We start from the raw sequence: 26,254 nt of genomic DNA, 5'->3' as shown, positions 1-26,254 counted from the left end.
CCAGATGCTGTGCTGGAGCATTGGTTGGAGAGCAGTCAGGGTACCCTGGGCAGTTCACCCACCTGGAGTGGAAGTAGTAGTGGCACCCTAGCCTGCTCTCAGAGCAGTGGAGTCTGCTGGAGTGCTGCCTTTCCCCAGCACCTAAAATTTATTTAGGGCAATTTTTAGTAAAAGTCATAGACAGGTGACAGGTCATCTTAACCATAGTTCTCTCCAGCAAAGTGACAGAGTCCCTGTGTGCCTACCTGGTCATCAACAGTTTATGGAATTTGCTTAGGTCACAAGGATGTCACAATAGTGCTTGTGTAAGTTTAACTGGAAGTTCTGGTTGACAGACTGAGAGGCCATCTATCTCTCAGTACTGGAGCTAGTTGGAGAAAGGATTGAGAGAAGGTGTTGAGGAAAGACTAAACCATGAATACATTTGTGAGTGAACAGGAGGTAATTGATAGAGGTAAGGGTCACTATTGTATTTTTTATATCCAACCTGTAGCCACACATACACATTCAAGAGCATGGGTGCATAGAAACGTGTAATATTCTCCATTTCTATGACCAGATCATTAGCTGCTGTAAATCCAGTGAGCCTCTACTGACTTCCCTTTTAATTGACTTGAGTTGAAGGACTGGCCTACAGCCTCTGAACCTGGAAACTTTCCTGACAACCTGTGTCACTATTGGATCTTATGGGGAAGGTCTTCTTTCCTTTCTCCAGTTGTTTTATGTTGTTAATATGGGTCCTTATTTTATGACTTCTGCATCCTTGGAGCCAAAATCCAGTGGTGCAAAGCATCAGAGATGGGAGAAATTAGAAGAGAAAACACAGAAGGACTTCTCTTCTAGCTGACTGTGTCTAGACTACAAAGTTCTATCACTTTTCTTTTGAAAGAGGCTTTTTTTCTGACAGTTGGCCCGTCTACACTGGGCCAAATGTCAGAAAAAAAGCCTCTTTCAGAACATCCCTTCTTCCTCGTAGAACGAGGTTTACTGAGATGCTGAAAAAACATGTCTGCTTTTCCAATATTTTTTTGGAAAAGCAGACGCATTCCTTGGACGTGGCAGAGCTTTTCTGGGATATCTCTGGTATCCTGGAAAAACTCTGCAGTCTAGATGTACCTGCTGTCTACTTAAGATATTAAGTGGATAGCTAGCATATTAAATGGAGGATAACAAAGCGTTTCTTAGCAACACTAGTGCTCTTAATCCTTCACCATTACTATTGCAACTGTATGGGCAATGTAAGTTACACTTCTTTTTCCATCTGCATCTGGGTGTTGGAATCGAAGGGTAAGGATGGGTAATCGCCTAATCTTGAGCAATCTTTCATGGGAAGGGTAAATTCTGATCAATTCCTCCTCCATGCCTTGGAATGCTGTTACAATGGAGACAGATAAATATGGCATTTCAGATTTCTTGTTAAATATTAAGTCTCCAGGAGAATTTCTGCTGAGAGACACATGGGAGATAAAATCCTGATTTTATTAATACATCAACTATTTCACAGTTTCATTGAGTTTAAGGCTGGTAGGTCATTAGATCATGTACTTTAATCTTCTGTATGTCACAAAACCATTACGTTTCACCTAGCAACCCTATGCTGAAACCAAAACTTGTCTTGGACTAAAAATTGTCACTCTTGAAGGGTATGTCAACACAGCAGTGTTAATTTGGAATAACTGATGTTATTGCAAAATAACATAGTCCGCATCTACACAGCAAGCCATTATTTCAACATAATGTCAAATAATGTCAAGCTGGAGGACTTCTTTCTCCGACTCCTATAACCCGCATTTTATGGGGAGTAAGGGAAGTAGGAGGAAGAGTGCTCTTTCCCCGACTTCCTGCTGTGTAGACAGCGCCAAAAGCCGAAATAAACTATTTCAACTTAAGCTGCACAATTGAGAGCTCAAGTTGTGTAGCTTATTTCTGCTTTAGCCCTGCTGTGTAGATGTGCCCAAGGCCTAGGAGACCAAGATGCTGTGTGCTGCAGACAGAGGATAGGAGAAACTGAAATGCTACCAATGCCTGAGGCCTTTGCAATGGTAGAGAAATGATTAGGTCAGAAATGCCCTGATGATCCTGGTGGTTGATCAGTGCCCCATACTCCCGAAGAAGACAAATTCCCAACCTCCCAAACAATAATCCCTGCTAGTCTGACCCAGGGAAGATTCCTCCCCACCCTCAAATCTGGAGATCAATTGCATCCTGACCAATGTTCTCTCCAATTCTACATGTAGAATACATTTTATGTGCATTGAGGCATGTACGGATGTGTACAACCATTAGAAACACATGTCTGCCACCCAAGTGCTCAGTTTACGGGTAACACTGATCCTGACTATGTGAGCAAGACTTACCAAGACTTAATCTCTGAGGCTTCACATAAAGGTATGGGGCAATCACCCTACCCATGGAAAACACCTAGCTAGATAATTTCATGGAGGTTAGGTCCATAAAAGGCTATTAGCCAGGGGATAAAATGGTGTCCTTGGCCTGTGTTTGTCAGAGGCTGGAGAGGGATGGCAGGAGATAAATCGCTTGATAATTGTCTTCTGTCCACCCTCTCTGGGGCACCTGGTGCTGGCCACTGTCGGCAGACAGGATACTGGGCTAGATGGACCTTTGGTCTGACCCAGTACGGCCGTTCTTATGTTCTTATGTTGTGCATTGGGGGAAAATCTTTTAGGGTCTCTAGAGGCAACTGGACAAATACCTATTCCATGTGTCTTCTCTGCAAGTATTTAAATTACCATAAAATAAAACTGAAGCCTTTTTTCAAAACAGAGTGCATAAAGTTTGACTTCTAAATTCATACAGTGGGGTCTTTAAAAAGTGGCTTGATTTTCAAGAGATACTGAACCCCTAGAAGTTCTTTGCACCATCCATAGGTAATTCTGGGTGCTCAGCACTTTTGGAAATGACACCCTGACTAAGCAAAACACTTCAGCATGTGTTTAACTTTAGATTTATTTGTTGGCATTGAGTTAGGCATGTGATTAATTTGTTGAATCAGGATGTAGGCGTGTTAATATGGATTTAGGAGTTTTAGTTTAGGCACCCAGTTTTAAAAATCTTGGCTATAAATTATTCTGTGTGCTATCAAAATGCCTAAATTAATAGTAAAGGTGGAAAAGATTATTTTATGTGGGGATCTTATTTAAAAGGAGCAGCTTTTCCTTATTATAATCCGTCCTCCCACAATAGCTCTGCAAACAGACATGGTCACCATGAGGGAAGAAAAGGATTTGCATGATTCCCAGGTCCACTTATCACCATGTCTGGTCTCCTACAGAGTCTTTACTAGATAGTGAATTAAAGACACAAGCCCTGAATCCCAACATCAATGATAACCAGCAGAATCCTTTCCTTTAATTTCAGCTGTTTACAGCGAGGTTGTTTTCCTCCTGGACCATATGGACGATCAAGATAAGGCCTCTATTGCCCTTCAGATTGTCAAGATAGCTGAGACCAAACTGGCTGTCGTTGTGACTGTTCTGCTAGAAAAACTTCAGCAGGATGAGGTAGGGCAGTTTCATCAAATCACATCTGTTTTCCATGTTTCCACTCCAAATTCTGTTTGACTTCATGGAAGTAATTCAATACAGAACTTGGCTCAGCCCACCTTCAGTGTAATCAGTATTTACCCTTCTGTCTTCATGCAAAACTCATCATGCAAAATTCTGTTACAGATCAGGATGATATAATAAAGAGACACTCAGAGGAGCACTGTCCTTTTGTACACACTGGAGTACATGGGCTGTAGATTATAAAAGTGCACTGTAGGGGTATCTATAATCTCTTATAGCAGTAGTTTGTCCTCCTTTAGCATCTTCATCCAAAAACCTCAAAGCACTTACCTACTTACGCATGAATTAGGTTTTACAGCACCTTTGGGAGAGTGATAAACATCCCCATTTACTGATGGGCTGTGTCATGGGGAATTAAATAACTTGCTCAACACCACATAGTGAGTTAGTAGAAGAATGGTGAATAAAACCCATGTGAACTGACTCTCTGCTCTAAACCCAAGACAACACTTCTTAATTATAATGACATATGATTGGGATATAGCTCTGAAGGGTTCTTAAATAATCCAAACCCCTTTTTCTTTTATTAATACTCGCATCCAGCAAAGTCCATTTCTCTATTAAGGGTCAACACAGAAGGCATTTTAGTTTCAAGTACCAGGAAGCCAAGACAAGCAGTTCATTTCTGGCTCGCTTGAATAGTGTGGGGCGCTTGTATTCATAAGTTATCAATTATGATTTTCAATTAAAAATCCTCCTTACATTTAAAAATGAATGGAAAGAGGCAGAGCCTCTCCCCACTAGAGCAGTAATAATAGCAGTTTGCAGCAGCATCCTTTAAAAGCACAACCACTGGAATGTGTAGCCAACCATTGGCTTTGAACATTCCAAAGTGCTTTATGACCTTAGCAGGCAGTTCACACCTTCAGCTGCCTGAATTCAGAGTTATAGACTCACAGGAGACAGATGTGAAAGGCTTGTTGGATCATCCAATTTCCCAGCAGTGCCTTTTTCATTTTTTTGGGCCAAACCAATTTTAAAAGCTCCTAGTGACTGGGTTTCCACCACTTTCCAATGAAGACGATGTAATAACCTGATAGATGTCTTATAGCTGGGGCATTTTTCCTGATGTTAAAGTCTAAATTTTATGTCTCTGATACTGCCCCCTGCTGTGCAATGTACGTGCTGCAGGGTAAGAAACACTGCCTCCTAAGCATCCTCACTCCACAGTGCATGCTATGCAGCAAGGAGGTGGTGGCTGGCTGGAGTAGGCAGTCACGGTTGTGCTGACTCTGTGGAGGAGAGCTGACCTGATCTGAGCCCAGGGGAGTCCAGTTGTTTTCCCACTGTGATGTGATACGATTTATTTTAGATCCAAGAGAAACCAGGACACTCCAGGGATACTTAACCACTTTCTTATTTATTGCAAGCTTTAAGCAGTTATGACAGTTGTTTAAGTTTTACAAGCCTTAAAAACAATTACTACACAATTTAAACCTTAAATGCCATACATTCTAAAGCAATAAGATAGTGCAAAGCAATGCAAAAGCAATTAATAAAAGAGCTACTATAATACAATAAGAAAGACTAGTTCACTTACACTTCACCCGTATGCTACCTACAGTAGCAGGCAGGAGGCCAGGGTTCCTTTTCTTCCCATGCATTGGAACACCATGCACTGGATCACCGGTGTGAAGGGCCTATTTACTTCTAGTTACATCGAGCAGTACCTGTGGGTCAATCCTGCTCATTCCCTCCCACGGATTGTTCTTACTAAGCCCATTTTATAGCAAAGCGAGACTTGGTTGTTCTAATAATATTTACCAATTGATTACGTATTGTGTAGGATATGGAACATGCCCAATACCCTATCTGGAGTACATCCTGTCACTCAGGATGTTGCTGCTATGTGCATAGTTGACAGCTGTATGGCTGCATCTGTAATTTGTGGTTATCAGAAACAGAAGTACCTGTACAAGATTGCTTGCCATGTGTTCTTGACATAGTCTCACGTACCATGCTTCATCTGCATTGTTATGCAAAACATTCCTTCCTCTCACAGCTTCTCCCATGACCTTGCCTGCATGCTTATGTGCACCAGACTTGAGACAGGCCTGGGTTTTGCTTGTTAGAGATCCGCACGTGTTAAAGGGAGACGTGGCCATTTATTGTCAAGGCAGGCTCCCCTACACCCACCCAACCTCACCCTGATGCATGAGGTCAGATCCCATAGAGGTTGCAGGTCTCTATTTAAAAGTCAGTTCTGCTGGCCTCCCTGCACTTTTTAAATTTTTCTCCTGAATTACTTCCAAGCTGTTGATCTTTTCTGGGGAATGTGGTGCCAAAAAAGTGAAATAAGCCAGAAGCAGTCACACCTCAGATGAATAATGAGAAACTGTTGTCTTCCTGCTTTATGACAAGATTCCTGTATGTAACAAACCCAACCCAGATGGCTGACTTTTTTTTTCACTGTCACTCCAGGTCACTTGTTGTTTCCCACTTTTCTCCCTCTCATTATGTCAGTTATATTGACCCCCTCTCTAGGTGCGCTAGTTTGCAGTTCTCTGAAATCAGTCTTGTTCTGCTCAGGTTTCTAATTTCTCTGTGCCCCTCTTTATTATTTCTCTGTCACAACTCATACCTTCAACTCCTCCATATTTAGTATCATCTGTGAATTTGAACTTTGATGGACCCCATAAAAGAGACCTTCAAGTGTGCTACTGTCAATGTAGAGGTAACTCCTGAGCTAATTTTCCCTAAAAGCTGCAGAAGATTTACTGCAGGAGTTGGGTATTTTATCATTGTATTTACAAATTCTGTCTGGAGTGGATAAAAAAAGGCATGATGCTAATAATAACAATAACAACAATAACAATAATAATAATAATAACAACAATAATAATAATAAACGAAATTAGATAAGGGGGCAGTGCAGGGCCCTTATTCTGATTAAAAATTTGTAAATTGCTCAGCTTCTTCTGAAATGCTGCTAGCTGGGGTGATTGTGGAGGGCATAGCAAGTTTTATACAAATGAAGACTAGGGGTTACTTGAGTGAGTATGCAGGCTGTGGAATCAGTGTGGTCTAGTGGAGAGGACTCCAGATAGTGAATCAGAAGACCTGAATTATTTTCCTGGCTATTGATCTGCTCTTTTAGCCTGGGCTAGTTGTTTCATGTTTAGATTGTAAACTCTTTTGGGCAGAAGCTTATTAGCGTAAGTGTTACTATATTGCGTTACTATATTAGCTTATAGCATTACTATATTGTCATCAAGGAAACATTTCCCCCAATTGTTCTTTTATGTTTTGTCCCCAGAAAAACAGAGTAGACATTTACTGTATCCTGGAGAAAGTATTACAGCAGGATGCCCAGGTCCTAAAGAGAAGGCTACTGAGCAAAATAATAACACTTGCCTCAAAGCACATGAGAGAGACTCAGGTAAGTTAGATTAAGGGAAGTGTTGGAGCATAAGCTTTTGTGGTCAAAGACCCACTTCGCTGCTTTTGCAGATTCAGACTAACACGGCTACCCCTCTGATACTCAGGTAAGTTAGTTTTCCCTATATGCTAATGACAGGAATGAAAGCTTAAACTAATTAAAACATTTTTTGTAAACTATATACTGAAACTCCAGGATTAATGACTGCTAGGGGCCCACAGATCCCCACACCGTCCTCCAGAAATCCCAGGTCCTAAGCAGCATGTGACTAGTTTCATCTTGTTCAAGTTACACGTGTGCTTAAGTGCTTTGTAAGGTCAGGATATTGTGACATATATCAGATGCAGAGAGGCCTACCGTTTCTTAACAAGCAAGTATTTTGTGAAGTCTCCTAGGGATTTCATTATTGATACTGATTTTGTGTGGAAGGTGCTCTGATACTATGGTGTTAAGCAGCAGGATGAAACCTTTAAACAGAATCTGAGCTGTTTCCAAAAGAAGCAGTATTTGGATTTAGGGTATAGTTTATTCAGGAAAATTCTCTGAATATCTTGAAGCTGCCCACCTCCTCTGAGGGAAAAATATCATGTCACTATGATAGCCAATCATCCACCACAAATAGCTAATAGCGAATAGTCTAAGCAGCTTGCAAACAACTGAAAGGCTGACAAGTGTTTAGGCAAACGATTCAATGATTATTTATGACTCATGATTCTGTTCTCAGAAAGTTGGGTGGAAAACAGAAATAAGAACTTGATTCATTTGAGCAGCATTGGCTGGTGTAGTTGGCTTTAATCACTTCAGTCTCTCTCTTTTTGTATTTTTTAAGGAAGCAACAAATGAACTAAAAGTGGCAGCGAGCAACACATTAGTGGCTCTGGCACGCTGCTATTTCGGTGAGGTGATGTATGAGCTTCAATGTCATCTGAATCCACTGAAGCTGTCTGACGTGTTCACTTTGATTACGCTGGGCAACCTATCATCAGCCTATCGTAGGTCAACTTCCATCTTTTGTTTCAAAGTTATTGTCTTCCATTTAAGGACAGAGGTTCACGCTCTGTACAGCTACACAGAGTGCTATTTGGGGGGCATGAGATGAACTGCTGTGGCTGGTTCCAGTTGCTAGACCATGAGCTATCCACACCAAGGTGCAAGCTCTTATGCCCCATTTGAAGTTCTTAAAGGACAGGATTGAGGAAAATCAGGTCTAGTGGAGCTCTTCTCCATTCCATTTCTCATCCCTCCCCAGTGCTCTCTCTCCTACTCTGGGAGAGGATTGGGCATCTGGCACAGCTGCACATTGGTGGAGAATGCTCCTCCTCAGGGTAAATCCCCCACTGATTTTTTACTTCTGCCTTATCATTTGTGTACGCAGCACAAAATGACCTAGGAGCCCATAGCATCCGACCCAGCGGTGTTTCTAAATGCGATAGTAAGAAGGCAGATAACAGTCAATTGTCTGTCTTCCTTTTCTTCTGGTCCTTCTTTTCAGCACTCAAGTGCATTCCTTTTGTGGGAATGACCCTGTACGGCATGAGCTCCATGCGGATGTTAGACGACGAGAGCAGGCTGATGCAACAATTTTGTGGTGGTAAGTGCCAGCACTTATTGTAGATGTCCAAAATGGATATTTAGGGGCCTTGGTACAGAGTTAAGTGACTGATCGTTTACAAACAGGCTCTGAACTGGATTGTACCAGGGGCTGAGTCCTCATGCTCCTGTGGCACTCAGTGGAGTTGAGAGTACTCCTTACTTTGCTGGAGGTGCTGAGCATTTGTAAGTTCAGGCCCTTTATGACTTGTGGCTATTTTAAAAATAAACAAAAGCTGATGCTGCCCATGTGCCAGGAAACTCCTGGGGGAGAATGTGCAGGCAACAGACTGAATTACATTTAAAAATTTCCCGTTTTCCACCCCTCCACCCATTCCTCCTCTTTAGTTGCTTAATTATCATCTCCTTTCACCCTCTTTCTCTGTCCTCTGGTCTTCTCCACTTCTCTCTTCCTTTGCTTTTTAGTTGATGCTCAAGTAAGGCCACGTCTACACTATGCAGAAGATCAATGCTGCTGCAGTTGATCACCAGGGTCCAAATTAGCAGGTCTAGTGAAGACCCACTAATTCGAACTGAGTGGGTGCTCCCGTTGGCACCGGTAGTCCTGCTTCTCATGAGGAATAACACTCCTGTCAACCTTCCACTGTGTGGACAGTCTGAAAACACGATTTAAGATACATCAACTCCAGCTACATAATTAACATAGCTGGAGTTGCGTACCTTAAGTCAACTTTCCCCTTTAGTGTAGATCAGGCCTAAGGGATTAATCCTACACCTTTGAGATAAATGGGAATTTTGCCATTAGCTTCATAGAACATAGGATTGAGCCTTAATTTTCCTTTCAAGGGCAGCGGGTGCATCTAATTTTAGGGCAAAATGCTGTCAAATCTCAGTATAGCTAATAGGAGTTAGGGGCACTGAACATCTTTCAGACAAACTGTAACCCAACAGGAAATCATACAGTTTTAGGGCTAAATAAGCAATAACTGCAGAGGACATGAATCATTCAGAAAACAGCTGGTCAAAATATTTTGGTTTTGTATTACATTTTTCATATTTTTTTCCAAGTTGATGGAATATTAAACTGAAAAAATGTCAATGACAGTTTTAATCAGGATGTGTTCAGTGTTTTTGTGCAGCTAAAAAGGTGGCTGAAATTTGTTGATTTTTGAAACATGTGAATGATCTTTGTAATTTGAAATTTTGAAAAAAACAAGAGTAAACACTTTTAATTTAATTTCAACTACCTTTACAATCAGCTCTAATTAAGAGGTAACAAGGGAGAAAAAAATATGTTTTCAAATGATGGGAATTAAAAAGAGATGGAGAGAGACAAAAGAGAAGAAAGCCTTTTGAGAAACAAGAAACGGAAAGGAGGGAAGAGAAATCATTCAAAACTGTTATTGGATTTCATCAGCTGTTCCTGAATTGGGAATGGAATTGTAATAAACTACAAGCCTGGGTGTGTCCACTGATAAAACAACGTATCCTTATTACTAGTGCATCCTTTTCATATTGCCTGTCTTTTTTCCTTCCATGCAGTTCTGGAAAAATGGTCAAGGGCAGTAAATGTATATTTTAGTAACTGGGAAAAGTGGCCATTTCCCAAAATGGGTAAATCTCAGTTCTGTGATGAAATTCTTCCCCTCTATCGTCATGTGACAAGCAAATGGACCACATGTGAAGATTTGGAGGTGAGAATTGTAGGCTTTCTAAACCTTTATGAGAAATTGTATTGTTAAATTCTCTGTGTATGGCACTCTTTGTGATGATGGAGTTCAATGGCAGGTTCTTTGGGATAGAACGGAGTATGATGTAAAACATTTAAAAAAGATTATAATGTCACAATCTCATGGAAATTCTGTCTGTACATAGTGTACATAGATTCCAGTTTTGTCACCTGACATGCAGATGAATATAGGAGAATGGGCTAAATTCATTCCTGGCAGATGTCTATTCAGTTCCAGTAGAGTTACAGCAGGAATGAGTTGGTTTAGTGTGCATACTAATCTGGGGAAATATCCCACTTGGGAAAGTTGTGAGGTGCAGTAGAATATAATTCTGAAACCAACACCATAGCTGTGTCTAGACTGGAAAAACTTGCCAGCTGTCTACACTGGCTGCTTGAATTTCCGGAAAAGCACTGACGATCTCATGTAAGATCGTCACTGCTTTTCCGGAAATACTATGCTGCTCCCGTTCAGGCAAAAGTCCTTTTCCGAAAGACTTTTGCGCAAAAGGGCCAGTGTAGACAGCACAGTAGTGTTTTCTGCAAAAAAGCCCCGATCGCGAAAATGGCAATTGGGGCTTTTTTGCGGAAAAGCGTGTCTAGATTGGCCACGGACGCTTTTCCGCAAAAAGTGCTTGCCAATCTAGACGTGCTTTTCCGAAAATGCTTTTAACGGAAAACTTTTCCGTTAAAAGCATTTTCGGAAAATCATGCCAGTGTAGACGAAGCCATGCATGAGTCTTAACTCTTTACCAGGAAATATTGAGATAGGGCTGTTTCAACAGTGGAAAAGGGAAATTGCACTCGTCAGAAGTAGAAAAGATGGGCCCATTGCATGATATTGAATGAATTTGTAGGAACATAAATTCTGTGTCTCTATGTAGCTCAAGCAGGCCATTATCAAAGCCCTTGGTACTATGATGAGCCTCCTCCTGCATAAAGAAGAGCATCAAGATAAGGTGTTCGAACAGATCCCATGGCTTCTTGAGCAATATAAAGAGGATGTTAATGTTTTTCATGTCACCAAGGTGAGATACTTATTAAAATAACTATCAATGTGTGCGCATAGGTGAACTGCACTAGCTGCTACCAGTGGCGTTTCCTGGTCTACATAGTGACTTGTTAGATAATAGATAAACACACAAGTCTTGATTTTATAGACATGGTGACCCAGGTGACAAGTTTTGTAGGTAAAAGCCTCTCATGAAAAGTATCTTCTGTTTCTGGAGATGATAAGGAGGTAAGAAACAAAACACCTTTTCCCTCCCCCCCCCCCCCCCCCGCCCCATAAGATACTCCCTCCTTGTGATTTACTGGTACATCCTATCAACTCTGTGTCTCTCTTTTAGATTATAAATAAACTCCTCAGAGCAGGGGCTGCTGTGTGTTGTCTCTGGGCAGTATTAAGTAAACTGCCAGTAGCTGAAAATTAATACTAAGAAGGCCTGAATTGCATTGCTTTAGATTCTATAACTAGATAGATATAAAATCACTGTCTATTTCATCTACCGTTGTGTACAGGGCTGTTGTAGCTGTGTTGGTTCAAGGACATTAGAGAGACAAGGTGGGTGAGATAATATAATTAAAGATATTATTTCACCCACCTTGTCTCTCTTATTTCATCTACCCTCAGTATCACATGACCAAGGTAACTCTTGTCTGCTGATAGTGAGAGGATGGAGTGAGGGCAGTTGGCTTCAGTAGTATGATTGAGCATGCTCAGTCTCTGTGAGCTGGCTCAGTACAAGCCAAGCAGCAAATCCAGGGCCACAACCCTGCTGCCCTTCCCCCCTCCCCACTTCCTCCATGGTTTACTCCCAATCTATGTTGGCTTTCTGGTCCAGAATATGTGGTTGCTTTTGGGATTGGAATGCCCGTGACTTTGAGGGAATCAATGTCTCATGGACTTGACTAAAAGTATCAAAGGACTACACAAGAGCCTAAATGTAGTAAAATATGTAGATTTCATCAGAGATATCCTGGAAGCTTCAAGCAGCAAAGAAGAAAAGTGTGTAGGTACAGGAAGGAGTTAGACTGTCATCTCATTATCAATAGCCTGGAAGAGAACATAAAATCATCATTGATAAAATTGGCAGATGAAATAAAAATTGGGGAGTGGTAAATAATGGAAAGGACAACTCACTGATTCAGAGTGATATAGATCATTTGGTAAACTGGGTGCTAACAATAAATGTGCATTTAAATATGGCTGAATGTAAATAGATGCATCTAGGAACAAAACAATGTAGGTGATACATACATGTTGAGGGATGCTTCCTGAGAAACAGTAACTCTGAAAAATATTTTGGGAAACTTGGTGAATACTCAGCTGAACATGACCTACAAATGCAATGCTGTGGCCAAAAAAGCTGAAGTGATACTGGGATGCATACATGGGGAAATCTCAAGGAGGAATACAGTGGGAAATGCAAAGTTCATTTCCACACTAGAACTGACCAACAGATATTGGTAGATACCCCTGATACCGGCTTCCTGTGAGAAGAGTGCCTTTCACACCCTGCTTGGCTTATAGCAATTCAGCAGGATGCCATTTGGGCTGCACAGAGCCTCAGCCACTTTTCAGCAGCTCATGAACCAAATATTGCAAACATATATGCAATATACAGCCGTGTGCATTAAGAATATTGTCATCCACAGCACCAGCTGGGGGAAACACCTCTGACATCTTAGCAAGGTATTGTAAGCCCCAATAGATGCAGGACTCACTGTGAATCCAGCCAAGTGCCATCTTAGTGAACACAGTAGGAAGGGGAAAACTATAGCTCCTTGATAAATAAGGTCTAAGGCTTGTGTGACTGCCCCACCTCCCTGACAAAGAAACAGGTGCCACAATACTTCAGACACAGTGGCTGCTTAGTACTCAACTTCATCACACTGGGCACCCTATTATTGGACCTGATGAAGAACACCCAATCACAGAAAGTCCAGTAATCAGAAGACTGTGAGGAAGCCTTCCAGGCCCTGTGAAAACAGCTGAACCAAGAGCTGGTCCTATCCCATCCAACTTCACAAAGCCTTCTATCCTTCAAATGGAGGTCTCGGAGGTAGGACCAGGAGTGGTACTATCTCAAGAAATAGGTGGGAAGGAGCACCAGATCCTTTATCTCAGCTGCAAGCTGTTCTCCTGAGAGACCTGCCGCCCTACTATAGCAAGGGAGGCCCTGGCCATCAAGTGGGTGATCTACACCCTGGGGGTATGTCTACACTACAAAGTTAATTCGAACTAACATCCGAATTAACTTTGATAGGTGCTACACTAGCGCTCCGCTAGTTCGAACTTAATTCGAACTAGTGGTGTGCTTAGTTCGAACTAGGTAAACCTCATTGAACGAGGACTAAGCCTAGTTCGAACTTACTAGTTCGAATTAAGGGGTGTGTAGCCCCTTAATTCAAACTAGTGGGAGGCTAGCCCTCCCCAGCTTTCCCTGGTGGCCACTCTGGCCAACACCAGGGAAACTCGTCTGCCCCCCTTCCGGCCCCGGACCTCTTAAAGGGGCACAGGCTGGCCAGCACCCAGCTAACAAACCCTGCACCTGGCACGGCTCGAGCCAGCCACCCGCTGCCACCCAGCCATCCCCCTCTTCCCGGGACCAGGCTGGCGGCTCTCGGGAGCCTGCCCAGGACCGCACCCGCCTGGTTTAGTGCGGACATCATGGACCTCGTCCACGACCTCCGCACTAGGCACAGGAAAGTGGCCGTCTAGGGCAGGAGAGCTGCCAGCCTGGCCACCTAGGAGCAGGTGTGCATGAAAATGAAGGTGGTCCACTGAGACCCCCAACCCTGAGCCCTGAGCTTACAATGGGCGTATTGGGTCATACCAAAGGTCCATCTAGCCCAGTAGCCTGTCTGCCGACAGTGGCCAACCCTAGGGATCCTGGAGGGGGTGGACCGAAGACAGTGATCAAGCCATTTGTCTCGTGCCATCCCTCTCCAGTCTTCCACAAACTTTGGGCAAGGACACCACTCCTACCCCCTGGCTAATACCACTCCATGGACCCAACTTCCATCACTTTATCTCACTTCTCTTTAAACTCTGTTCTAGTTCTAGCCGTCACAACCTCCTGCAGCAAGGAGTTCCACAGGTTGAATCTTTGCTTTGTGAAGAGCACCTTTCTGTTAGTAGTTTGAAGCCTGCTACCCATCCTTTTCCTTTGGTGTCCTCTAGTCCTTCTATTATGGGGACTAATGGAGAACTTTTCTTAATGCACCCTCTCCACCCCACTCATGCTTTTATGGACTTCTATCCTATCCCCCCTCAGTCTCCTCTTTTCTAAGCTGAGAAGTCCCAGTCTCTTTAGCCTCTCTTTATATGGGACCTGTTCCAAACCTCTGATCATTGTAGTTGCCCTCCCCTCTCCCACCCTCTCTCTTCCCCTCTCCCACCTCCTTTTCCCAGTCTCCCCGAGTTTTGTTCAATAAAGAGAGATTCTATTTTTGACCACACGTTTTCTTTGTTTTGTACATCAGGAAGGGGGGCTAGGGAAGGGTAAGTGGAAGGAGGTGACGGAGGAATGGGGTACGAGCCCCCGATGGGGAGGACTGGGCTGGCTCTGCGTGCTTCTGGGGGTGGAAGCTCTCCTGCAGCCCCCCAATTGCTCCTTCTCCCCAGATGGCAGCCTGCGGTAAGTACAGCCAGGCTGATGGCCGAGTGCTGTGATGTGCCCAGTGTGGGCACTCAGAGCACTCCAAGCCAGGACTGCTTTGCAAGAGGGGCACCTCTGAGAACTGTCTGTCCGGGGTGGGGGTCGGGTCCCTTTAAGCACAGCCCTCGGCTAGCCTGAGGCAGCAGCTCCACGCTCTAAGTCCTCATGTGATGCCCTGCCGGCACTGCTTCCGGCTATCCTTAACCCCGGTTCAGGGTCCACTTAATGTGGACATGCTAGTTCGAATTAGCAAAACGCTAATTCGAACTAGTTTTTTTAGTCTGGATGCATTAGTTCGAATTAGCTTAGTTCGAATTAGCGCTGTAGTGTAGACATACCCTGGGATATTCTGTACTGGGGAAGCCCTTTCAACTGGTCACCAACCATGCACCCCTCAGATGGATTAATAACATGAAGGACACCAGTGCCTGAATCATGAGGTAGTACTTCCCGCTCCAACCCTATGACTTCTGTATGTTACGCTGGGCCAGGGAAGGCTCATGCAAACACAGACTTCTCCCAAGTGGAAGGAGACGATGAAGAGGAAGGTCCACCAATGGACACCCTCTTAAGGGGGAGTGTTTGTGACAGAGGATACCCCCCATGCATGGTTCAGCGGGGGCTAATCATGATCTGTGGGCTATGCCCCTTCATACTTGCTGGGAATGCTCCAACTGGAACCAGGATATAAAAGGGAGCAGCTCAGTTCTGTCTAGGCTGACAGCTGAAGGGAGCAGAGGTGCATTGCAGGCTTTTGTGGAGGGACTGCCAGTGCCCTAGGATGCAGAAACCAGGCAGCCTGTGGTTCCAGTTGACCCCCCCACAACCATCCAATGCTACAGATGGAGAAGAGACCACGGAGTTACTGAGATGACCTGCTGCAGAAGAATGGTGGGAAGCAATCTATGTGAACTAAGCATTATTGAGTTGAGGTATTAGTCTTTGACTCTGCATGTTTTGGAAGAAACCCCATTGAGCTGCAAGACAAGGCCCTGGGCTGGGACCCTGTGGAGTAGGTAGAGCCTGGTGGAGAAGGGCTGGCCACTAGGCAACACTGGTTTGCCCCAAAGGGTGGTTGAGCACTAGGTTGCACGGTCGTACCTAGAAGGGCTTGGGTCATTGAGCTGAAGAGCCTCATTAAAGGGCTGCTGCACTGATCCTGACTATTAGGCAATGCTGCTCTAAGAACCAGGCCTGCTATGGTGGTTGGGGAGACTAGGTCACTTGGGCTGCCTTAGTTCTTTAACTCCTCCACAACCTGATACCATCCAAACAGGGTGGACCTACCCTGTGACAGGTGACTTACTTACAGTCTATAATATCTGCATGGGGAAATATATGTAATGACCTAGCAGAGAAAGGCATGACATGATCCAGTGGCTACAAACTGAAACAGGAGACATTCAGATGGGAAATAAGGTCTACCTTTTCAGTGGTGGGATATTAGCCATTCAAACCATTTACCAAGAGTCAAGGGGATCATTTTAAAATCAAGATTGGATTTTTTTCTGAAAGTTCTGCTTTAGGAATTATTTTGGCAATTTCTAAGGCCTGTGTCATACAGAAGGCCTGACTAGTTGATGACAATCATCCCTTTTGGCCTTGGAATCTATGAATTCCATGAACCTGCTTCAGTCATTGCATATTGCTCCTTTGTATGCCCACCTTCTAACTTTCACCCTCTGTTGTAGAGTCTGAGGCAGCTCTTGGAAGTCTCTGGTGAATATAAGATCCTTCTACCTGAAGGGAAATTTCAAGCCATCTGCAGTGCTCTGCACGACCGGGTGAGGGGAACTTGTTCTTGTATCACTTGAGCTTAAGCACAGCAGATCTGAAGCATATTAAGAATAAACACCTTTTGAATGCTAGTGAAGAGCCCGGAGACCTTCTCATGCCTTATTGGTTTCTGCTGGCTTAAGAATAAGCAGATAGTGGTCTCATTTTATTAGCTAAAATCCAGCTCAGTTTGTAAAGCAATTTTAGCATAAGCCAGTTATTAGAGGGAGTTAGAGTTAGATAGTAAAAACTGATCCCATCCAAATGGGGAGGACCTATCCTGTGACAGGGTGACTTAATTGCAGTCTATAATATCTATGTGGGGAAACATATGTAATAATCTAGCAGAGAAAGGCATAACGTGAGCCAATAACTAGAAAATGAAGCTGGACAAATTCAGACTGCAAATAAGGCCTACATTTTTATGGTGGAATAATTAACCATTTGAACCAGTTACCAAGGGTCAAGTCTTGATTCAATTAGCTCTGCTGCTAAAAACACTTTGAAAGCATGAACTTCTGTTATCCAGTGTCTCGGTCATTGTTTCTGATTCTTGTTGTGCAGTCAGTACCATTTATTTTGGCTTCAGAGCTCTATTTGGAAAGGTAGGAAGTGAGTGCTTAGAAATTAATTGAGCCTCTTCTTTTCAGTTGCTTGTTCTGATTAGTTTTCCTTTGATCACTTCTCTTCTTCCCACAGATCTGTTCTCCAACTCAGCAGCTCATCATGGAAAATCAAATGGAGCTGTGCTATTGTATCCTACTGCTAGGTAGGGGAAGAGACTCCAAATTACACAGTAGTTTCCTTGTAACTTCCTTCTTTTGTAGGTGTGGTAAGAATGAGCTTTCAGTTGTTAGTGAGGATGTGATTTCTTCCTTTGCAGCCCGTTCTTCTCCTGATGACCTCATAGCATTTCTGCACTCGCAGCTGAAGATTGAGAATGAGACTGTTCGTGTGGCAACCCTGAATCTGCTCACAGCTATTATTGGTGCTGACTGTAAGTAACACAGGAGTAACTGTGACTGCTGCGATCATCGCCATCGTGCTGGGGGTTGAGTTGGGGACATCCAGAGCTAAAAGCATGAGCTGCTATAGGTTGATCTAAAGAACCAAGGCTTTGCAGGCATGGTAGGGCTATAACATACTCATCATCTCTGCAAATGGGGCACAGAGGATCTGTAACACAGGGGCGGATATAGGGCAGGGCGAGCGGGGTGGCCGCCCCGGGTCCCGCGCTTCAAAAAGCCCCGCGCACGCGCCGTGGTGCCACCGCGCATGAGCATGGCATCACTGTGCATGCGCCGTGGCAAAGGGGGGCCCCGCGGAATTATGCTGCCCGGGGCCCCGCAAAACGGTCATCTGCCCCTGCTGCAACACATAGAGTCATATAGTCATAGATTATTAGAACTGGAAGGGACCTTGAGAGGTCATCAAGTCCAGTCCCCTGCCCTCATGGCAGGACCAAGCACTGTCTAGATCATCCCTGATAGGTGTCTATCCAATCTGCTCTTAAATATCTCCAGTGGTGGAGATTCCACAACTTCCCTGGGCAATTTTTCACAGTGTTTAACCAACCTAACAGTTGGGACGTTTTTCCTAATGTCCAACCTAAACCTCCCTTGCTGCAATTTAAGCCCATTGTTTCTTGTCCTATCATCAGAGGCCAAAGAGAACAATTTTTCTCCCTTCTCCTTGCGACACCCTTTTAGATGCATGCTCACCAGAGGGTTGGAAATTCACTAAAGGGACCCAGTGCTGCTCTAAGTTACTCCCATGTGGTCACACAGAAATCAACAGGGTTAATTAAGTGCTGAATGTAGCCTAAAATATTTTCAAGGTACAAATACAAATGTAATCTTGTGGCGGATGCATGTTAATAATAATGAGATAAAAACAAAATAGTACTCCTGACTGAATAAGTATTAGACACTCTAGAATAGATTCCGAATTCTGCTATACTGGTGGTAAACACAGACTAACTTCACTGACCTCCATTTGTCTAACTCTCTTACAATATTTCCATCAGGATAGTATGATGGTGCTATTTACAGAAGTGGAAATACTTCAGACTTAGACTGGTGTAACTGAGATCAGAGTCTGGTCCTATATTTTCCCCGCTGATTCTGTATATGAGTGAAGCTTGGTAGTACTCTTAAATAGGGCACAGGACACATTCTAATGTGGAGCATGAGTGTTTGGAACAAAGATATACTTATTGCACACTTCTCCTTATCTTTCAGTGCCTGAGACAAGAGTTAGAAAGTTTCTGATTGTGAAGGCAGTGAAATCTGCTCTCAGTGATCAGAGTGCTAAGGTAAGATTGTGTGTGGAATAGTGGTATTGCTGTTAATATCTGGGAAGTATTTCACTCAGTGGAGAGTCTGGCAACGAGACACATTTTTAGGCTGAGATTATTAATAGGGTTTCAATTAATCACAGTTAACTAAAAATTAATGCGATTAAAAATTGAAATTTATTACATATTTTTGTGGTTTTTTACATTTTCAAATATATTGATTTCAATTACAACACAATGACAAGTGTGTACTATGCACTTTATATTATTTTTATAACAAACATTTGCATTGTAAAAATGACAAAAGAAATAATATTTTTCAATTCATCTCATAGAAGTGATGTAGAGCAATCTCTTTAGCGTGAAAATGCAACTTACAAATGTAGATATTTTTTGTTAACTGTAATGAAAGAATGTAAAACTTTAGAGTCTACAAGTCCATTCAGACCTACTTCTTGTTCAGCCAGACACTAAGACAAACAAGTTTGTTTCCATTTATAGGAGAAAATGCTGCCTTTTTCCTAATTACAGTGTCACCTGAAAGTGAAAACTGGCATTTGCATGGTACTTCTGTAGCCAGTGTTGCAAGGAATTTACATAACAGATGTGTTAATCATTTGTACTTCAGCCACTATTCCAAAGAGATAAAAGAAAAAGCAAAGGACTCTCATATCCTGTCTCATATTGCATGCAGAAGAGATAATAATAACTCGTGCATAATCTCTACCCTTGCAGGTGAGGATGGCAGCTCTCCATTTTGTCCTGAAGCTGCTCAGTTCAGGAAGTGTGGAGAATTGTGCAGCAGGGGATATGGTCGCCTATGTATTCGGAGAGTTCGATGTGTCCACCAGAAATCTGGTAAGGAGAGTTCTTAACACTTAGGACTCAGTTCTGCCATTCTGGCATGCTGATTGTTCCCCTTGACTTCAGTGGGAGCTTTGGATGCTCAAGGATGCAGCTGGACTGAAGGATTAGAGCTAGAATCTGATCAGTGATATTCGTGTAAAACCAGGGTAATGCCCCTGACTTCAGTGGCATTATTTTGGATTTACACAAGTGTAACAGAGACCAGAATCTGATTCTGGATATTTATATCTGACAGTGCGACCTACATTACTTAGACCTCGGGCAAGTCAGTGAAAATTCTGACAACACAATCTTTCAGTGAAATGCTCTTGTATAAGGAAGCACATCTTTTTTATAAATAGACTCTCCAAAGAACACAATGGTGCCCAATCCTGTGGCTGCTGAAGCATACATAAACTATTAGCAAAACACTGAAGTTATGCAGCCTACATCAAGATGTCTAGAACCTGGAAAAGTTTGCTGCACACGTCATTCTCTGTTCTATGTGTACTAGTTCAAAATCTTTTCAATGGGTATTTCCAGCTATGGGCAGAGTCATGGACTCCAGACACAGAGTTCCATGATGGGATCCATGATATACATTAACTTTACAGTAAGTTGTTGAGGATCTTAGCTCTGCCTGGCCCTTTAGCTACCAAGTGGGAGCTTATGGCAGTACTCACCAACTGCCTCTTTTTCATCCTACCCATCTCAAAGAAAGTAGGAGGCAACTCTTTCTCATCAGGCCACATTTGCTCTTATTTAAACTGAAATCAGTAGAGCTGATCAATATTTAGTTTGGTGTAAGGAAGAACAGAATTTAGCCTATAGATAGACTCACATTCACTATGCACAGAATGATCAAGCTGCTTGGGGCATCAGAACAAACAGAATGGCTCCCTCTAGGTTCTGCATATTTATTTCCACTGGGCAGAGTCTGAGTGGCTCTCCTCAGAGATAAAAAGAAGAAATGTTCTTTTTTGAAAATTTTTTTGAAAAGAGTTCAGGGAACTCTTTTATAGAATCATAGAACGATAGGGCTTGAAGAGAATTCAGGAAGTCATCGAGTCCAACCCCCTGCTAAAAGCAGAACCAATTCCAACTAAATCATCTCAGCCAGGGCTTTGTCAAGCTGGGACTGAAAAACCTCTAGGGATGGAGATCTCACCACCTCCCTCAGTAACCCATTCCAGTGCTTCACCACCCTCCTCGTGAAATCGTTTTCCTAAGATCCACCCCCCCACACACAACTTGAGACCACTGCTTCTTGTTCTGTCATCTGTCACTACTGAGAACAGCCTCTCTCCATCTTCTTTGTGTCCCCTTGTGCTGGGGTTTTCCTAAGCCTGGGTTCTGACCCACCAGTTAGGTGTTTCTGTTATTCTCTTCCCTTAAGAATCTCCATCATTCGAGGTTTTTAATGCCAGGCTTGGCAAAGCCATGGCTGGAATAATTTAGTTGGGGCTGGCCCTGCTTTGAGCAGGGGGTTGGACTATATGACCTCCTGAGGTCCCTTCCATCCTTAATCCATGATTTTATGATTTGTGCACTCCTAATGCAATGGAAAAGCTCTCCTAGGTCAATATTCAGAAAGGCTTTGTAAGAAATAGACACCGATTCTACAGCCAGTGTTTTCCCACTAGCTAGTAAATGCTATGTATCTATCTCATAGCAGGGGACATTTTATGCCAGTGGTGGACTGAGATCTAGTTTTTCCAGTATAGTTAACACTACATGGACAGGAAAGAAAATCATCAGCGCAGTAACCAAATTCAAGAGGACCAGTGAGAACTGATCACCTCTCGTAAAAGGAATGAATTAGTATTGAGTTAAGCTCTGTGTATGGAAACTCATTCACCAAAGACTTCCTGCTCTTCAGACATAAACAGAATAGTTTGAAGAGCTGAGGGGAGGGGAGTTAGGTGCAACGTTGGTATGAAAATAAAGTTATAAAAGGAGCTGGGCTGGGGAGACTTCTCTGCTCTAAATAAAAAGAAATGCTCCTCTCTGTCATTTGCCACTCAGCATGGGAGAAGCTGTCCAGGAAAGAGAACACAGCACCGGACCCCAAACTGCATGCAATGTGCTAGACAGCTGCCATCAGACAGTCTACAGAAGCCCTCACATACACAGAGCCAGACTCATCTCTCATGTAACTCCTTTGGCTTTGATGGAGTTACGTACACCAGAGGTGAATCTGGTCCCTGGGACTTGTATCTACAAGGGTCTCTTTTTGGAGACATATAAATCTTTTGCTATATGGAAGTTAAATGCTTTGGAGAGGGATTTTAGTGACAATCAAACCTATTTAAAAGAAACGTTTGGGAGGGATTTTCTGGTACTAACTTTGTCCATTCTCCTGCTTTGCCAACAGCTACTAGAGACCTGGCTCAGTTCAGGGCAGGAGTGGGAGAGAGAAAGGGCCTTGCAGGCCAGTGTCTGGCTGCTAACTGCCTATCAGGAGATAGTTAATAGCACAGTGAGTATAGTTCTACTCTTCCTTGAGCTGACTTCCCAACTTCTATCAAATCTGACATTCAACGTGAATGCATGAGAAATTCTACTAGGCCTGCAGCTGGGGCCTCAAAGTGAGTAAGATCCCTCTGCTTCCATAAGAGAAAGGTTTCCATAATAGTGCTGTGACAGCACTCAGGCCAGACTGTAAGAAACAGGGCAGGCAGTTCCCCAGACTAGTGATTTTATAATTAGATTCACCAAACCAGTAAGAAAAGAGCTTCTACTCTGGTTAACAAAATACCAAACAATAGTACCCTTTAGGCATTCCAGACCTTGGTTCCCATCTAGACAACTAAGTCTAATATAATCACCAATCACAAAGGACTAGACACTTATCCTTAGGTTAATATGAATCACAGGTCTTCCCTAAATATCAGCCAATCCTTAATAACGGAATATCAGATTTGTTGTTAAAAGGAAAAAGAAGAGAGTTACAAATGGTTAAGTGATAGATATTTGTTAAAATGACTTTCACTTTTCATAGTTCAGGATCACAACCATGGTGGAATAAACGGCTGGCTTGTAAAAGTCTCTCTGGAATCATGCTAACCGGTCAACATCCAAAGCCAGTTTAGATGCAAAGGCTGTTAGTTTTTCCATGCATTTCCCAGACTATTCCAAATAATTATTTGGAAGATCTATGTCCTATGGCTTACACGTCCCCTGTTCAAAGTTTAAGCAGACTGGAGAGAGAAGATCAGTCCCATAACTTGTCTTTTATAGCTATTCTAGCCGGTTGGCAAGCCTCCTCACAGAAATTGTCGAAGCAGGATCTCTCCCTGAGAAAGAATAGGTCATGCAGATCTCCTGTCGTACTTTGTTTTGAAGTTAATTTTCTATTTCCTACGCATACACTGGTAAATGGGTGATAGTCATTCACATAAAGTAATTAGCCGATCGTAGTCTTCCATTACAACACAGATAGTTAAGCTGAAGGCAATGTACAAACTATTTCCTTGTACTATCTTATATCTTTGATCTTAAGGTTAACTGAAGACAGTTGCATATAATTAAGGCAATTAAGACATGAAAAGGAATTGGAATCTACAAGCTAATTTGGTTATGTTAAACTTCTAGCAAGATATAAATACAGACAATAATACATAACATCTACCTTTCATATCTATTACCAAAATGCATAATGTTGGTGATCGCTAGTCTAGGACTTTTCTTTGGGTACGTCTAGACTACAGGGTTTTGTCGACAGAAGTTTTGTCGACAGTATCTGTCGACAAAACTTCTGTCGACAAAGAGCGTCTAGACACATTCAGTTCTGTCGACTAAACAAGCTGCTTTGTCGACAAAACCCTGTAGTCTAGACACAACCCTACATGCAATAACACCTTCTGTCGACAGAACTCTGTCGACAGAAGGTGTTATGCCTCGTAAAATGAGGTTTACCAGCATCGACAAAACTGCTGAGTTCTGTCGACGTTATGTTGACAGAACTCAGCGGTAGTGTAGACGCAGGTATAGTTTTGTCGACAAAAGTCCACTTTTGTCGACAAAACTCAGTAGTCTAGACACACCCTTTGAAATAACATAGAAGTGACTTGTCTTGATACAATTGCAGTGCCGCTTGTTAAGTTATTGTGGTCACACATAGGTTGGCTGTGTCAGTGTCATAGATGCATTCCTATACTCTCAGGCTGTTAAAGTTGAAGCAAAATGCAGGACAATGTAGCACTTTAAAGACTAACAAGATGGTTTATTAGATGATGAGCTTTCGTGGGCCAGACCCACTTCCTGATCTGAGGACGTGGGTCTGGCCCACGAAAGCTCATCATCTACTAAACCATCTTAAAAAATAAATAAATAAATAAATAAATAAATCTTGTTAGTCTTTAAAGTGCAACATTGTCCTGCATTTGCTTCAGCTACTCCAGACTAACACAGCTACATTTCTATCGCTGTTAAAGTTGAATTTCTATTTCTATTTAATCGGATAAGAACATAAAACATGAATGGCCATTCTGGATCCCCCAGACAAATGGTTCATGTAGCCTGTCTTCTGACAGTGGTGGGTGTTATATGCATCAGAGGGAACAAACAGAACAAGGCAATTGTTGAGTGATCTCTCCCCTGTTGTCCAGTCCCAGCCCCAGGCAGTCAGAGATATAGGGACACCCATATCATGCATCTCTGATCATCTTATATGGCTCTATCAAACCCCCCTGTAAGCATCTCTTTTCTAAGATGAATGGTCCCAGTCCTTTTAACTTCTCCTTGTATGACTTGTCCCATATCCCATATCATTTTTGTTGCTTTTCTCTGAACTTTTTCCAATTATAACCTAACTTTATTTAAGTTGGAGGACTACAATTGCTTGCAATATTCAAGGTGTGGGTGTACCATGGATTTGAAACAGTGGCATGATGATATTTATCATATTATTATTCATCCCTTTTCCTAGTGGTTCCTAACATACCATTAGCATTTTTAACTGCAGCTGCATGTTGAACAGATGTTTTTAGAGGACTATCCACAATGACTCTGAGATTTTTCTTGAGTGCTACAGCTAATTTAGACCCCATCAATTTGCATGTACAACAAGGATTATGTTTTCCAATGTGCCGTACCCAGGTACAGTAATGGAGTTCACAATAAGGAAGGCAAATAATGTCCAGTATAGCCGGAGAACTTTCATTCTTCATTCTTTTAAAATTAGCCTCAGGAAACTTTTGATCAGTTTGGATCGCTGATTGGGCTGTTAGCACCATATACCTGTGCTTCACTTACGACATCGCGTCAGTGGGTGGTTGACTGTATCAACTGTCTTCTCAATATACAAGGTGAGGAGACCATGAGCAGGTGTAAGTAACTCTTCACTTTCTTTCATTGTTGTAATGACCATTTTTTCCATCTGTAATTCTTTCTGTCTTGTTAGCGACACTTATATAACAGAACGATTGGGGCCTTGTAAGTACATTGCTGGAAGAGAACTGCACAAATAATAAATAATCTGCAAATATTAGAGGGTGGACAAAATATAGCACACAGGCCAGATCTGCCCTTCTCCCCAGAATTTCTGTCTGGAGCGCTCAGCTGATTAGCAAGCATGCCAGCAGCATGTGTTCAGCTGCCCCTCTCCGACCTTGCTCCATCCTATCTGCTGCTAGTGGTGTGTGGAGGGGAGGTGAGCAGGGAGACATGCAGAAATCAGGGTGACCCTTTTGCCCCTGTCATCATCTCTGCAGAGCAGAGTTTGGGGAGAGGGACACATACAATAGTGCTGCTCCAGTCTGAAGTATGGTGAGTAACGGAGTGCCTATCTAAAGAGGCACTGTTTCTAAGATTTCTCTGGCAGCCAGCATGTCCCTCTCTCTCTCTCTCTCTCACACACACACACACACACATTGTCTCACACACACTCTCTCCCCCGCCATATGCCCATATGCCCCCGCTCTGCAGAGTGGGGTGGGGAGAGGGAGATGACAGAGCAGGACAGCTTTCCCTTAAAGAGACAGTTCATGATTTAGAAGTGAGCGAAGAGCCTGGGTTTCCTACCTAAGCTTTTGGTCAGCCCCATCTCTTTTACAATGAGAGTTCAGTGGAGGGATTCTCCTCCAAATCAGAACCTCAGATCAATCTACATGAGTTGTGCTTGACTATGAGATTAGATTTAAATACTGAGAGCAGAGTGGCTACTGAAACCAGATATACAGAGAAAGATGCTCCACACAGAATACAGTGCCTGTTTAATCCTGTATGAATCACAATGAATCACATGCCATTACCGTTAACTTTCAGACATAGGGGCTACGTCTAGACTACATCCCTTTTTCGGAGGGATAAGGGATCTTTCGGAAAAGGCTTAATTTTCCGCAAGATCAGCATCTAGACTGGCGCTTTTCTCCGGCAAAGCTCCGTGCCGAAAAAAGCTGCAGCCATTTTTATGCTAATGAAGCA

The 26,254-nt window shown here is 42.9% G+C and overlaps 1 protein-coding gene across 1 annotated transcript; it reads left to right on the top strand.

Annotated features, from left to right (window-relative positions):
* Positions 1–338: 338 nt before the first annotated feature.
* LOC149523190 (maestro heat-like repeat-containing protein family member 2A) lies at positions 339–25,166 on the top strand. Its single transcript, XM_089770388.1, has 14 exons — positions 339–454; positions 3,379–3,521; positions 6,844–6,966; positions 7,796–7,958; positions 8,459–8,557; positions 10,060–10,211; positions 11,131–11,274; positions 16,602–16,694; positions 17,386–17,455; positions 17,570–17,683; positions 18,927–19,000; positions 19,718–19,840; positions 22,203–22,307; positions 25,014–25,166. The coding sequence occupies exons 1-14, from the start codon at positions 415–417 to the stop codon at positions 25,164–25,166; spliced, it is 1,596 nt and encodes a 531-aa protein (XP_089626514.1). The 5' UTR covers positions 339–414.
* Positions 25,167–26,254: the final 1,088 nt, after the last annotated feature.

Source organism: Pelodiscus sinensis, chromosome 18 (genome assembly GCF_052426305.1).
Source record: "Pelodiscus sinensis isolate ZL-2025 chromosome 18, ASM5242630v1, whole genome shotgun sequence".
NCBI classification, from domain to species: domain Eukaryota; kingdom Metazoa; phylum Chordata; order Testudines; family Trionychidae; genus Pelodiscus; species Pelodiscus sinensis.
This window is presented reverse-complemented; position numbering and strand designations above follow the sequence as displayed.